The 16,268-nt window shown below is 34.0% G+C and overlaps 1 protein-coding gene across 1 annotated transcript in view; it reads right to left on the bottom strand.

Annotated features, from left to right (window-relative positions):
* Window positions 1-16,268, bottom strand: part of LOC134530745 (metastasis-associated protein MTA3) — a 227,953-nt gene that overhangs the window by 38,908 nt on the left and 172,777 nt on the right. Inside the window, exons 9-12 of the mRNA XM_063365868.1 lie at window positions 12,046-12,179; window positions 5,595-5,698; window positions 5,337-5,453; window positions 2,372-2,422 (exon numbers count right to left, since the gene is read on the bottom strand). Coding sequence (XP_063221938.1) covers window positions 2,372-2,422; window positions 5,337-5,453; window positions 5,595-5,698; window positions 12,046-12,179 — 406 coding nt within the window. The remainder of the gene's footprint in view (window positions 1-2,371; window positions 2,423-5,336; window positions 5,454-5,594; window positions 5,699-12,045; window positions 12,180-16,268) is intronic.

The raw sequence follows: 16,268 nt of genomic DNA, 5'->3' as shown, positions 1-16,268 counted from the left end.
GCTAGTTTATGCATAAATTTAAAGGCATTTGTAAAATCAAGGTTGAAGAACCTGTAATGAACAAAGTATCATTTATAGCATAACTAAAAATGTTTAATTGCACCTAGATAATACTGAAGTGCTTTAAAACCCATTATAATTTTTTTTCCTCATTTCTGTAGCGAACTATTTAAATACTTGCCTATTCCGAATCAGAGAGACTGCTTTCCCCTCCGTCTGTGCCACTAATAGTATCGCTGTTGCTTGAACATCTGACATGTACTATTATTTTATCTCTGTTACTATTTACATAGTCCTCATCAAATATTTTCTACTTGCCTGCAATTCTCTTTCCACTTGACCACAGAATAGCTGCTGAACAACTCCTTGCAAAAATCTTTATAATATAGCATTGAAGAGATTTGTTTGCAGATTTTTTTTATATCTGCATATACCAGCTCAATCAAGATCAGATTAGCAACGTATGAAGGCAGAGGAATAATAACATAGTTACACTCCACAATCAATGTGTGTTATTTTAAATTGTTTTTTGCACATTTTTTACAAAATAAAGTTCACTTTCTTCATGTTCCAGGGAATGTAATACTGTTGCTTCTCGACCAGTTTTGAATGTCTTGTATGAGAGATGATGCTGCATATTTTTGGTTTACATTAAAATTATAAATTGCATATTCCAGTACTAGAACAAATTTTTTTCAGGCAAATTTAGCAGTAACTTTTCATTGACATTGAAACGTTTTCCAAATTCATATCATTATGGTAGTCTCCAGATTTATACTTTGGCTTAAAATAACCAAACTATTCATAACAAAACCTGTATACACAATAAATTATCATATATTTTTCCCGACGTATACTGTGACACCTATTTCCAAAACTGACTGCCGAACAAGAACTTACGCTGTGTAGCATGAACAATTTTCTTCAATTTAAGTGTTTTGCAATTTATCTCCAGTGCTTGCTCCTACAGTGTTGTACCTGACTTAATGAAAATCTACATGTAGTTTCCCATCAGAGGTAGGGTCTACATTGATGAAGTGGGTCTGACATTATAAGGGGCAGCTGCTCTACCCGAGGGACAGACCTGTTGTTCCCGCCAGCCTGAAGAATGCATGGGGAAAGTTAAGATGTGGATGAAGCAGCAAAGGAATGAATTGTTGAGGGAAACAGGAGTACCCAGAGAAAACCCAGAGGCTTCTACAATGTCTGCCACATTTTCCACTTGCGTAAAGCTGAGTTCGACCCCACCACGAATCGAATCGAGATTGCCTTAGTGGAAGGCAAGTGTTATAACCACTCAACCAACGTGCCTCACTAGAGTTAATACACGTTTTAAATCATGCCTTAGAAGTCATTGCATAGATTGGATAAGTCAAACAGTCAGACAGCATGACTAATTTCCTCCCCTTCCTGATGCACTGGTCCCGTAATCACCCTGTAACACTGGGTCTGTGCATGACACTTTATACCTCACCTCACCTGTGCCTGTTACTTAACTGCACCTACCAATAAAATTATTTCCGAAACAGCTTAGAACCTTTGCTTTGCTGGGCAACTACATTGTGCGCCTAAGCATAACATCTTTCTTTGCTCAGACACTGTATCGGTGTGTAATGAGAGTACCTCAGACACTGATAATGGCCGGCAGTGCATATGCAGAGGCATATATGAAGACAGGAAAATTAACTGGCTAGTTTCTTACCGCTTTTCCCATCGATACCTTAGGCTTTTCTTTCAGTCAATTTTTTTTATAACAAAAAACTTTTGACTTGTTTGCAATTTATTTTTTGATTCAGAACAATTTTCAGGGATTACCAAAGTTACTTCGGTGAATTAGATACCCAGTTAAGATACTTACAAAACTTTCTGCTGACTGCTTCACACCATTTAGGCAGTTTTCAGTCCGCTAAAATGTCTGGCTATCCAAATCATGCTTCAGCCATGTGTCATGTACCTGCCCCATGCACAAACAGGCATCACTCTCTGTGACACTCTGATCCATACACCTAATATTTGCCTGAACGAATAAAGTTGCTAAGTTTAGGAGCAAATACAGAAGCACAGCAACCGAAGGTTATAAGCTTCTTCTGCAATTACATTTTTGTACATAAAGAAAAAGTGGCAGGGGCTTGGTTTTCAGTTGAATTAGACCTTTAATAAGCGAGCAATTGGCATACAATGAATGGATTGCAAGTTATCATAGTTTGGTGTATGCTCCAAATCAACCGAAAAATGTTATTGACCTTAATCCTTATTAAAATCTCATCAGTACCACTTGAATCAATTTTTACATCACAATATCAAATACAACAAGTATAAATAAAAAAACAACAGAATTTTCAAAAATCAGACAACGCAAGTAACAGCTTACCTTCATCTGAAATACTTCCAGACTTCTTCTTTATGTCTATATCATTCTCTCCTGCAACATATCAAATTGAAATTATGAAACTGTACATGATTAAATATTTGGTTTTCTTTTTTTATTTTTGCAATGCTTAAAGAGGTGATTTCTTTGTTAAATGAAAATGTCAGCAAAGTAATGTTCAATACTAGAAGCAGATAAGAATATCCTACTTGGGGAGAGAATTAAGAGACAATAATAATAGCATTGCAAACTTATTCCAACCAGTTTCAAAGATCTATCTATGTTTACTTCAGCAAGAATTCATAATGAGATGTACAGAATTGTGCAAATTAATGTGAACCACAATGATTTTTTTCTCCGTATATATTGTTATGCAGATTGCCCACAAATTCTCAATGGGATTGTGGTGAATTTCCAGGCCAAGTCCAAAAAGCTAATCTTCTTGTCCTTGAAATATTTCACAATTTTTTTAGAAGTATAGCATGGAGCCGAGTCTTGTTGAAAAATTGCATTTCCGTTGGCTTGAACTTTCTCCAGCTCCTGAACCAACATTGATCTAGAATTGCTTTATATTTATCACTATTCATTATTCCTTATACTGGAATAAGTTTGCCAGATCCCGAGTACAAAAAAAAGTCTCCAGAACATCATCTTAACAGGATGTACAATATGGGCTGTAGTCAGTTTTAATCTCCCCCCCCCCCCCTTTTCTCTCACAAACTAATATAGATCGCTGACCCTGCACTAGAAAGTGTGTGTCGTCTGAGAACAGCACCTTTCTCCAGTCATTTTCGGTCCAATTGACATATTTCTTTTTGCCCAATTCAGTCTCTTTTTCATCAAAGTGGCTGGCTGTCAAGGGTTAATTTTTCTGTGGCCTCATGGCTTTTCTTCCACCTTCTAAGAGTCTTCTGCGTACTGGAGAGTCATGGATTTTAACCCCAACCTGTTGAAGGTCGAAGCTTGATTTTCTTGGGTGTAATTTGCTGTTACGCAGAAGGCTGGAAACTTCTCGAGGAAGGTCTTACCTTTTCTTCCACACTTTCCTTTTTGCTGCACTTCAACAAATCCAGTCTCTCTCTTCTGTTTTAATAGATTATTTACAGCACCTAAACTCACACCACATTCCACTGAAATGCTTCTCTGCGTCATTGATGTATACTCATGAAGCATGATGATCTTTAGTCTTTTCCTTGCGGTAATATCCATGATGCCAAACAATCGTAAAAACCCAATAAATTATTGAATATTTTTGCAAAATATCAAAAACTCTCAGCCATAACCTAAAAAATATTCAAAATATTATAATTGTACACGTTTTTAGCGGTACGTAATGGCAATCATAAGGTTATGACTTGCCATCAAAACAATTGCGAGAATTGACATAGCAATGTCACCAGAACTAAAATACTAATATTTTGGTTGTGTTGTTCACATTAATTTGCACAATACTGTACATTATTACTTAAAAATTTGAACCCAAACAATGTTTTGCCAAATAACTTGTAAGATTTTGAAAACAGTAAAAACACCAAATAAAATTTTGGTAAATTTAACACCCACTAAAAAAATAACCACCTGTATTAAATAAGACTATAAAATCTTGTGAATTTTTCAATGGCAAATAGTGATGGATTAAGGTAAAATATTAATGCTCATACATTATGACATACCTTTTTAGGGGACGACAGAATTGTATCCCCTTGGAAAGGGTACCTTTCAGGATTTTCTGTACAATGACACAGCAGAAAATAAACTGGAAAGGTACCCTTTCCGATTTCTTAAAATGTTTTAGTTTTAATGCAAATATGTACTGGAAAGGTATCCCTTCAGAAAGGGTACCTTTCAGGATTTTCTGTACAATGACACAGCAGAAAATAAACTGGAAAGGTACCCTTTCTGATTTCTTAAAATTCATATTATTTTCTGCTTTAAAATCGTGAAAGTTATCCCCTCTAACCTAACCTTACTTAACTTAACCTAAACTAACCTAACCTAAACTAACCATTCCAAGCACAAACATGTCGCAAACTGGAAAGGTTACCTTTCCAAGGGGATAACTTTCAGGATTTTAAAGCAGAAAATAAGATGCATTTTAAGAAATAGGAAAGGGTAGCTTTCCAGTTTATTTTCTGCTGTGTCATTGTACAGAAAATCCTGAAAGGTACCCTTTCCGAGGGGATACCTTTCCAGTGCATATTTGCATTAAAACCAAAACATTTTAAGAAATCGGAAAGGGTACCTTTCCAGTTCCTACCCAGCTACACTACCGCCACCATAAGTCTGAAAGGTACCCTTTCCAAGGAGATACAATTCAGCCCCCCCTTTTTAGTATGCACTTTTCACAAAATCCCAAGATAGAATAATGTAACACAGAATCTACAGAGTTGCACTTTGTCTCTAGGAAAAAATATGACAAATTCATAGTTGCATGTTCTTTAAATTATTTAGTTAGTTATAAGCAGAATTCACTAAGCTATCAAGAAATGGGTGGGCTGAAGGAAAAAGAGAAGGTATAATAATATAAGAATAATAAGAAATATAGTTGAGAATGACTAATACATAAAGGTTTAACGTGTATTCAACATCGACATTAGTGATGAGAACTGAACCCGTGGGATGAGGCAGCAATGCAATATAATGATAGAGGAAATGAGAGTACGCAGAAATTACACTTCACTTTACTGTCCACCACGTTTCTTAATTATGAAGAATACTGGTTTGATCTTGCCAGTAATCAAACCCACATGTTAGGCCAGTGATCTAACAACTCAACCATCATCACAACTCAAGACAAAAGCCTGTTACTTCAGAGGGTGGTATGGGTTCTTGGCAAGTAATTAACATGCTACTTGCATTAAACAGGACCAAGGAGATAATGTTTAAAACAAAGTCATATGGCAAAAAACTGTAAGTGTAAGTGGCTTAGGCAAATTCCTTTTAAAAGTCATTTTCTGTATAAAATTACCTATTTTTGTGGGTTGTTTGAGTCCTCCATATTTTTTCCAGTAGAGCCAACAGTTTTGACACACCTTATAGTGCATATTAGCAGGACCCCACGCATACCACTGGTTGGAAACAGTCACTGTAATCACAAACAAATAAAAGTCACTACTATAATTTGAGAAGTTTCAACATAACCTTATATAAAAAATTATTATTAAATAATAATAACCATGAAATATAAAAAAAGTATAAAAATTTAAATGCATATAAAAAAACTTACCTCCACAAGAATCACAAGGTTTACCAATAATTGGGGTGTCCCCATTACTGCTTCCATTTACAACACCCTTGTTGTTGTTAACAACAGCTGGATTTGGTTTATTACTGAAAACACAACAAGAAACTCTCACGTAACACATACATTTAATTTTTACAATTTAATTAACAATGACTATTAAAATGTTGTTTAAGAGCAATTATGCACAAAAAAAACATGCAAACTCCAGGAACCTAAATTTACATGATGATAACAATACATTTTTTCGACATGAACAAGTAGTGTCTTAGAAGAACAAATAGTGCACTTATATCAAAGGCAACCCAAGTGTAACACCATACCTTAGCTCTTTACTACATATTTCACTTGGCTGTGAACAACACCTGCTCAGAATATTACCACAGATATTACACTATAAGTTTTGAATGTGATTAAATTTTAACCATGCGTAGTGACTAAGTGTGTAGCATAATAAAAATGATCATAATGTAATAATTCAAGTATTATAAAAACATTTTTCTTGAATCAAAGCAAGCTTTCAGCACATGATATAATATAATCTAAAAACATTTCCTATTCTTTTGACTGTTTCAGCACAAAAATGCACTGCTCTGGGTAAAATAGTTGGGAAACCTGATGAAGTGGTGTATTTTAATTATGTATATTTTTTTCTCTCTACTCTCTAATAATAAATTTTTTGTGTATTGTATAATTTACTATTAAGTAGTTATTTATTATTATTATTTGAGTAGCGACCTAGGAACTAGTCTACGTATTGGTTGTGTGCAAGTGTACGTTTTTGTAAGGCAGTGACTGTGCTGGGGGCTTGGACACAGTGTGACGTCAGGAGGCCGAATGAGGTTGTGCGCAAGTGTTCATTTTTTGTAAGGCAGTGACTGTGCTGGGAGGCTTGAACACAGTGTGACGTTAGGAGGCCGAATGAGGTTGTGCACAAGTTTCTGTTTGTGCAAGGCAGTGACTGTACTGGGGGCTTGGACATGGTGTGACGTCAGGAGGCCGAATGAGGTTGTGCAAAAGTTTTTGTTTGTGCAAGGCAGTGACTGTGCTGTGTGCCGTTGTGCACTTGTGTGGGCATGCGCCCATTATTGCTTATATATGTTGTTTAATTAAATGCAAACTGGGAGGCTACTTTTTATTATATCTTTTTGCAATACCTAATTGTTTTTTTTTTAATTTTGTTTATTTGAAGTATAATGAAATTATTATTATCTTAAGTATCAATTTGTAAGAAATAATTGTTTTTGTATAAACATCTTTTTTTTGTTAAAATATATTTATGTCTTTGTTAAGCTTTGTGGATTTAAAAGAAAAACATATGGACTTCAAAAGACTTTAAACATCATAAATTAATTTTTCCTTTTGTTTATATTAATATTGTGGTTAAGATTAATTATTGAGTTATTGCACTTAAGTGCAGGAAAGTGTAACATTTTAAGTTTCTCATCTCTACGTATTGTCATATCTATGGTCATCTTCATATTGAAAGGAAAAGGTAGTACTTTCCTTTCTGTTTTTGTCAGCCATAATGTAGACTTCAAAATTTTTGTGCTCGTCACGTATCCATCGACATCCATGTCGAAAGTTGTGTATTTACTACCGCATTAGGTGAGTTTTACCGCCTTTTCCCCGGGAATCATTGTTTTATAATTATTTATGGGATAGTTTAATTTTTTTGTTGTTAAAAAACTTGTTTAGCGGTCCGGGTGTTGGCGACCTCTCGCTGCCCCATGCCTGAGGCGTGATCCATAAGCTTCGCCCATAACATCTGGGCACCCCAGGGCTTGTCCCATGGTTCTACGGCGATGGGAGCCGCCAACAAAAATCCCAGGAAAGTTTTCGACGACTAAATCCTAAGCATGCAGCATGGGTAGTTAACCTGTTTCGGCTATGCGTATCTTCGTGCAATTTCATCGAATATTTCATCAAACTACCCCTTTGGCTTCGAAATCATTTTATTATTGAACAATATTTTAATAATAATATTTTAATACTTTCTGTATCTTAAATTTACGTTAATTATTTTGAAAATGTAACTAAGTAATAATTATTTTGAAAATGTAACTAAGTAATAATTATTGTGAAGATGTAACTAAGTAATAATAATTTTTTTTGGGGCCCCATTTTTGTTTTGACTGTACGAATACTCAATTAATACTCTTTATTGTGTTTTAAATAAATATGTTTTGTTATGGCTGACCCGATATCTGTGTATTTTATGTTGCAATTACCTAACCTTTTTATTTAATTTCTTATCTATGTAAATTCTTAACAGGTTATCAACTTTTGTTCGGTAGTTTTCCCAGTCGGCATATTTCCTCTCTACTCGTTATTTTAATACAACAAAGCAATGCCATTCAACCTAAGATACCAGAGTCTTCCGTCGTGATTTACCTTGGTGAGGTTTAGCAAACCGAAACAAGAGTAAATTACCGGCAGAGCTAGGGGCTTGGACATGGTGTGACGTCAGGAGGCCAAATGAGGTTGTGCACAAGTTTTTGTTTGTGCAAGGCAGTGACTGTGCTGGGGGCTTGGACATGGTGTGACGTCAGGAGGCCGAATGATGTTATGCACAAGTTTTTGTTTGTGCAAGGCAGTGACTATGCTGGGGGCTTGGACATGGTGTGACGTCAGGAGGCCGAATGAGGTTGTGCGCAAGTTTTTGTTTGTGCAAGGCAGTGACTGTGCTGGGGGCTTGGACATGATGTGACGTCAGGAGGCTGAATGAGCAGTACGCGGCGTGTGGACACAGGCACTCAAGACTGGGGAGCTGAGTGGAGAAGTAGGGTCAGCGAGTGGACTTTGCAACCATGGAAGGTGATTGAGCAGGTGGGCACTCAACCAGTCAGAGAGCCCATGATGAGGACCAGGGCGCCTCATGTTAGAGACCAGTCGGTAATGTAGCTCCTTATGAGCCAGCACACAAAAGGACACATACTTCGGCAGCACTTCCTAATTGGTTTTGAATTTGAGTCCAGCACGAAAACCACGAGCCGTGAGTCGGTGTGATAGAGGGCACCACTGACGAGCCAAGCCTCATCCAAACACCTGCAGCTGAGTGAGCCAACATGAAGGATGAAGGCAGCGCTGACGAGTTGGGGTCAGCACTATACTGTTCTCCGCTGTTTGTACTGTACCACAAATGCTCAATTAAGACCGAAGCCACCCTAACTAGCAACGAGAGACATACACCCTTCCAGACAGCCACCAGCTTCATATTTGTCAAGTCCTTACTGTGAAGAGCAAATGATACCTAAATTCGCAAAGGCCTATGAGTTACAAACTTAGTGGACCTTAGTAAGTCAATCCTGTTACTGTGACGGCTATTACTTCATGTTAAGGAAAATGTCATAAAATAACAAGCATTAATGTAAAAAATTATCCCCTTCCTTCCATGCCTAACACATCTCACTGCGATAAATAAGGCGGAGGGCAACAAAGTAGATGTGCCCCGTATTTACATTGGTCAAAACATATATGTGACTATATTTCCTCAGGCACAAGTTATTACTCATGTGCCCTGTCAGAGTCAATTTCACTTTTCCCCATTTCAAAATAAAGCATTTCTATACAAAACTGCCTACCCCATTGTCATTTTTCTTCAGTTACATGGTCTTTTAACACTTTTCTTTTTAACTTTCATCATGCCTGAAAATTATCTACTTTATACTTATTTTTTTTACTACATAGTGTAGTCTCTATCATGAATTGCTGCAAGATTTATTGCATTGAAATTTATTTCCACAATGACAGAAAATGCAATTTTGGCAAAAACAATACCACCTCAAATTTTTAAGCAAGATAAAATTATATAATTATGATTGAAATGATAAAGATCTGAATGCGTCTTTTTAACTGAATAAAGAATGTGTTAAAGATGAAGTCAATTTCTTCAGTTTCCATCAAACAAATGTTGCATACATTATTTTTATCATTAAATATTTTCACTCATACTTTTATGTGATTGTTATCAAATAAGTTAATATCCTCGTTCATATTTAAATATTTTAATTTTAGGTTGCGATGAAAGTTATTTATTACCTTTTACTAGGACTGTGCAAATATCAGCTTTTTTAAAATTCTAATCAAATATAACTATGAACACAAGACTATTTTCAATTCAAATATTGAATTTGAATAGTAAGAAAAGTAATTAGAATCCCACAAAAATTTATTTTTCATATCATGTAACAAATACATAGGGAAAGAAAAAATAAATGTGTAGTGTAAAAGGCTTCTGGGAAATTAGGCAAATAATATTAAAGAGAAGGGTTGGTTAAGTTGAGTCAGTTACAATAATTATATGTAAAAAGTTTGCTAAAATTTTATTTAAATATTAAATAAAAAATTGTCTTCTTAATTCTGCAGCTAACCTAACCTAACCTTATCTAACCAACTTACCTTTCATTTCATTTCCTATTCGTCCTATTTTTCAGAACCAGCCAATCTACATATTCATCCAGAAAATTTTTACGAACCACAAAACACATTGATTCCAAATATAATTCATTTTCACAAAAAAATTGAACCTTTTTTTTTTAAACAGATGTGTTCCCAAATTAATAATTAAATGAGCTCATGTTTATGTATTTTTATCCTAGTTATTTACGTGTTTTCATTGTTAATGGAAACCACATAAACGGTATTTTAGTTCAGCAATATTATACACAATTTCTGCTGATTTCATCTGGAATCCAAAACCATTATTTACTTTTATATATATATATATATATATATATATATATATATATATATATATATATATATATATATGTTTTGAGTCGCAAAGTAAATTTCATCATATATACATACAGTAAGAAAACTTCTACTGTGTCCCATCGATTAAACTATTGATTTATATGCAATTGAAACTATTGTGTGTACTACTTTTAATGGCCATTGCAATGGGGTGGCCATGTTTTGTGGTGTTGTCTATGGCTGTTGACCTTTTTTTATTTTTTCCCACTTTTGGTGTGTGTGACGAAATAAATGCAAATAATATTTTCTTTCCAAGTTTGAAATGTCACAAATATGCTGTGTTTTGAATTGTTCACACAATTTTTCAGTTACTGTTTAGTGAAACAGTAACAAAAAAACTTTGTATACTTGTGCATGTTTAAAATGTTGCTAACTGTTCATGTTTTTGATTATGAAGTCCTATTAAAACATTAAAAAAAAGTATTTATATAGCGCAAATGACAACTTCAACAGTGAACAGAACATTGGTAGTATACAACAAACACACAAGGTATGCTATGTTAAATATTCGTAAGCAAACAAATATTCGTAATTTCAAAGTGTTAGTATTCTAGGTTCAATAGAATACAAATAGTTTATTATTTGTGTTCATATTAGAAAATTTAAATATTTGCACAGGCCTACTATTTACACTTGTTGATGTGGATATCTTTATCCCTTTTCATTGGTTTCAATTAAACCACAACCATTATAAACCAACTATTTTTACTTCTTGTTACTTTTAATTTTTGACTAAACTCTAGCTACACAATAATATATTTGATAAATAAACAGTATGAAACTGATCTGTCAATCATTTATTAGTATTACAATGCTTCTCTCTATTTATGGCACAAAGATTAATACAAAATGCTTGGATATTTTAATGAGTGGTGTATTTAATTAATATCTTAACATATTTAATCACTACGAATAAAGAATGACATTGCATTGAAAACATGACTTTAAATTTGACCTAAGCAAGAAAATTCGAAGCATAGTGAAATGATAAAATTACAGATATTACTGTATTAATTGCATTTAAAATTTTACATGCACATTCAACCACATCTTACAACATTTTCATAGTTTTCTTACAGCTGATCTATGACTTCGTCTAACACAAATAACTAACCTAAAAATAACATTTAAATGGCTTTAAAAAATTTTGTTTGTAAAATTAATTTTTTTCCAAATAATTAAAATAATGCTAACAGGAATTGTTACAAACAGAAAGTCAAGCAGTTTTATTTTGGAAAATTAATAAATAATACCCCTATGTGCTAAGGCTACTTACTTATTTCACTCATTGTAACCCTTAAGTTTCTATGAACATAAATAAAAATTGGCCCAAAAGAGACCAAAAAGAATCACCACTGTCTTGCAATTGTATTTCTAAAACACTTTAATAAAGAAAAGCTATCTGTAATTACATGTCTAGTAGCAAACGAGAAATGCCTGGTAAATTAAGAAAAAAAAAAAAAAAAAAAATTTACATCCCTAAGAATACAAAGTTACATATGGATTTAACTAATAATATGTACTTGCGCACAAGTGATACTAAGTGATTCGAAATCAAGCAGCAAATAATCACTGCTCTAGGAAATGTGGTTTGGAATGAACAGCTACCTGAGTGTATAATTAAGATGACATCTGTGTAATGTTTCCAATAACCACAAGGGAGGAGGAGGAAACTTACTAGTTAGGAATGTACACTTGCTTCAGTTTTGACTCTGCCTCTACTGCTTTAACTCGCTTCTGCTGAACGTATCTGTCAGTTGTTTTCCACATATAATAGTATTCTATAATATTCTTCAATGTTTTCCATGGCAACTGAAAAAAAAAAAGAGAAAAAAGTACATACAATGAAACACATTTTAAAACAACAAAACATTGTTTTCATAGTGAAACTATTGTTCCTAAAAAAAACCCACAGCAAACATAACTTTAATGAATTAAACAAATACAAAAAATTTAATTGATCTTACAAACTACATACCCACTTGCATTTATGGAGTATTTAGAACTATTGTTATATGAATAAAATTTGCTTTCTAAAATACATTTGCTCACTTTGGGAGAATTTGCTATATAAAATATTTTTATTTAAGATAATACATTCACTCAGGGGTTGCTCACGGCTAGGCAAGCACCCAGGGCCCCACGCCAACCCTTTTATTACTGATGCACCTAAATTATAGAACAATATTCATTATAAAATTTGAAGGTAATGCATTAAAATTTCATAAGATAAATTAGCAAAACCATCATCCAAATGTAAGTTTCAGTTTATTTAAAGAGTTAATTTTTAATTTTATCTGGAGGGTACCGAACTCTTATTTACTATTCTATACCCCTTAGGTTCCCCAGTAAGGGCCCCTTTCAAAATATTAGGACCCGGCAATAGTAAATGACCTCAGGGCCCTGTGAAGTCTAGAGCCACAGCTGCTCTTATGGAGAATGGTGGACCAGCAGCACTGTATATACTTGTTAATGATTCATGTAAAAATTATTAATTTAATTTTTTGCAATTTTAGTTCTAATAAATGGGCTGTTACGAGATAACTAGATATTTATTTGCAAGTGTAAAGGCATCCAAATTTAATTTGCAATTTAAAAATATTCCAATTTGGTGTCTGAAAGATTGACTTTATTTTAGTCTTTATATTATTGCAAATCAAACTTCAGTTGAAAAAGTAGTAAATAAAGTTTTAGTGACTCGTAATATCGGTGACAATGAGTTTGGCCTAAGTCACGGAAATAAAAGTACATTTACTTAAAAACAAAGGAGCCAATGTCCAAATCATCTGAATAAACTTATATTTTATTTTTAAAACAAAATTTTTGGATATTTTTTACATGGTTATGTACAAGATTGTTTCTATAATATTTTGGATTTCTTTATGTAGAGTCTATGGTAGTAACTGCAATAATAAGAATTAGTGGTGCACTGATATGACTTTATTGATTACCGATTCGATTACAGATTATGAGCGCAATAATCGGCAGATACAGATTCAGTTACCGATTATAATGAAATTTTTTTAAGTGTAATAATGCACACAAAAATTTTTATTCCCATGTGAATTTAATAACAAGATTAGGTAAAATCGAGAATACAGTTATAATAACAGTATAAAAATATATAAAATACACTATTAAGTCATTGCAAAGTGTAAATTAAATTAACTTCTATTTATATTTGTTATTGCAAACAACTTGAACTACAGTCTAACAATTGTAATTTACAATGGGTAAGTTTTTGTTGCGGAAAACTAGCATTATTATTGACTATCACATAAGGTTGCATCAAGAAATTACCGCTTAACAATGTAAACATGCTGCTTAATTTGTTCACTTGAGTTTATAGAAAAATGTTTCCACACTTCACTTTTTTTCTCCCTACTCGCCATCTCACATTATATAAAAATGACTAAAAACCAATACTAGCACATGTGATTTTATTTATGTTGACTGTATATATAAAATTATAAATACTTTTTCACTTTTCACGTCATACAAATAACAAACGGATAATGTTACCAAAGACGCCCATAACGAGTTTGTAAAATGCAGTGATAAAAACTAGAAGGTATTGGGACCACGATTTTGAACCGCTACTACGACTCGAAAAGATCGATTGTCATAGAATCCACTGCAACTGTTTGTGGTATTTTGATTGTGTGCCATATATTTTACGTCTGGCTATAGGTAATGTACAAGGCCACTAAACAAAAGACTAAACATAAATAAATGTGTAGGAAAAATGTCTTTTATTGTTCGAGGCAATGAGATTTATTAAACATAACGAAATATCTGTAATTATGATATGACGGAGTTAGATGAATTTTGTAATATATACAAATATTACCGTATTTCATCCTAAAAATTGTGTAACAAAATATTACACGGTAAAAACCTACTTAATTACGCCGGGACGTAAATAATCGGCAAAGTAATCGTTAAGATAATCACCGATTACGATTAATCGGTAAGTACACATAAATCGCCGATTACGATTCATCGGTATCCGCATCGGTGCACCACTAATAAGAATCATTTTAATAGAATGTTGTAAAACACCATCATTTAGGACTTAACTGTACTTTTCTGTGTGACACACAATGTATACGAAACCTACGGTATGCTATTAAGCATTATCGACTCTCCCACAGTACAAAATGTAAGACAATTTAGTAATGCCCGCTAGATGGCAGACCTCACAGCTGTTACCTTCGACAAACTCCCTTTGCAGGAGCCTTTTTGCCACTGACTTGTGATAATAGACCCACTAGCTTATATATGCTCCGGCTGACTAATTATTAATAAGCAAGCATTTATGAAATACACAAACCAATTTTCAGCTTATTCTGACATATGACTGTTTTTTACCCTACACCAATCCCCTTAACCACTCACAATACAGAGAAATTATGCTTCACTGTTAATAATAATAATACTTAACTCCTGCTTTTGTCCTCAAATTAAGTTAGCTGGTGTATCTGAATTCCAGCTGTGCATTATATGGCTTATTTTTGTTAGTATGAGGGTTCCTCGACTCAGTTTGAAATGAGTTGTTTGAAGAAGTCTCATTGCCATGTGTGGATGATTGTGGATGACATCCCTGCTCCTTAGTTTGTGGGGTCACACCCAATTGAGGTAGTTTAAGAAAAAACAAAAACTCCCATGATTAGGATCTACCCTTTGAAATCTTAACTCTTCTAACAAGAGCCTAAGAGATACTTAAGCACTCCTGGCAATAAAAGCCACCAAACCTCTCTGCATTCCCAAAAAAGATGCCATATGATATTTTGGTAAAATTGAATTTTTGAGTCTAAAAAAAAAGTTTGAACAATTCTTAATAATAATAAAAAAAAGTGTGGAAAGTATAGTTACTAGTAAAACTAGTTGGTTGTATGCACTTCTATTACGCTTTCTACATTAAATGAGTAACTGCAACTCCCCAATAGAGCACCGGCACATCACCCATTTTTAAAAGTCATTTTACTACAAATGTATTGGATAAATTAAAGTTTTAACAAGCACATTTACCAAATAATTTGACCAAAGAACCTAAAAACACACATCCACAAATTTCCTGACTAACATTATTAACATTCCTTTATTGAACAGCTTAAGTTTGCCAACCCCAGCTTTTTTTTTGACAGGCGCCAAAGGTATTGTTATTATTTACTGGGATGAAAGAAACATTTTAATTTTTGAGAAAATCCTATGACGGTTTTACTGCTTATTCCATTACTCCCTAATATTCCAATTTTTAATTTTAATTTTGAAGGATATCAAGGACTCCGCCTGCTCGGGCACACATACGGTGTACAGAGCTTCAGGAAAAACAATATGATTTCAAAACTACTCAAGATATCCGAGTGAGGTCTGTTTATGAAAAGCTTTTAAGAATTTACTGAGGGCCGAAAAGTACTTTTGATTTCTGATTAAGTTTTGAAATTGTATTTTTAGAAGAGTTAAAATGCTAAAAGGCATGTTTTTAGAGTAATTTTTAGGCATAAAACAAACAGATTCTTAAAAGCACTTAAGATATTTGCACTACACCTGACGTCAGCCGGGGCTTCGCCCCACGAGCCTGATCATCCTCCGTTCCCTTTCCCACCACCTTTCCTACCCGGCATTTGTGTTGTGACGTACGTAGCCGTGTGCGATTCAAACTGCGCGCCACGAACTACAGCAAGAGGGCGCTTAACTGCACTGCGCCGCACCCCTAAATATGTTAATTAATATTGTAATCCTTTTTCTTTCCGCCCCAAAACAGTGTAACGATGGCTATGCATGTGAGTGTCTTTTAATTAATAACTTCATGATCTTTTGTTATGTTTATAAGTCCAAGCACGAACAAGGACGCTCCCTAGCGGGCGACGGAGGAACTAGCATGAAACTCATTTGAAC

This window comes from Bacillus rossius, chromosome 3 (genome assembly GCF_032445375.1).
Source record: "Bacillus rossius redtenbacheri isolate Brsri chromosome 3, Brsri_v3, whole genome shotgun sequence".
NCBI classification, from domain to species: Eukaryota; Metazoa; Arthropoda; class Insecta; order Phasmatodea; family Bacillidae; genus Bacillus; species Bacillus rossius.
Note: the sequence above shows the minus strand (reverse complement) of the source record. Positions and strands in the feature narration are given on the sequence as shown.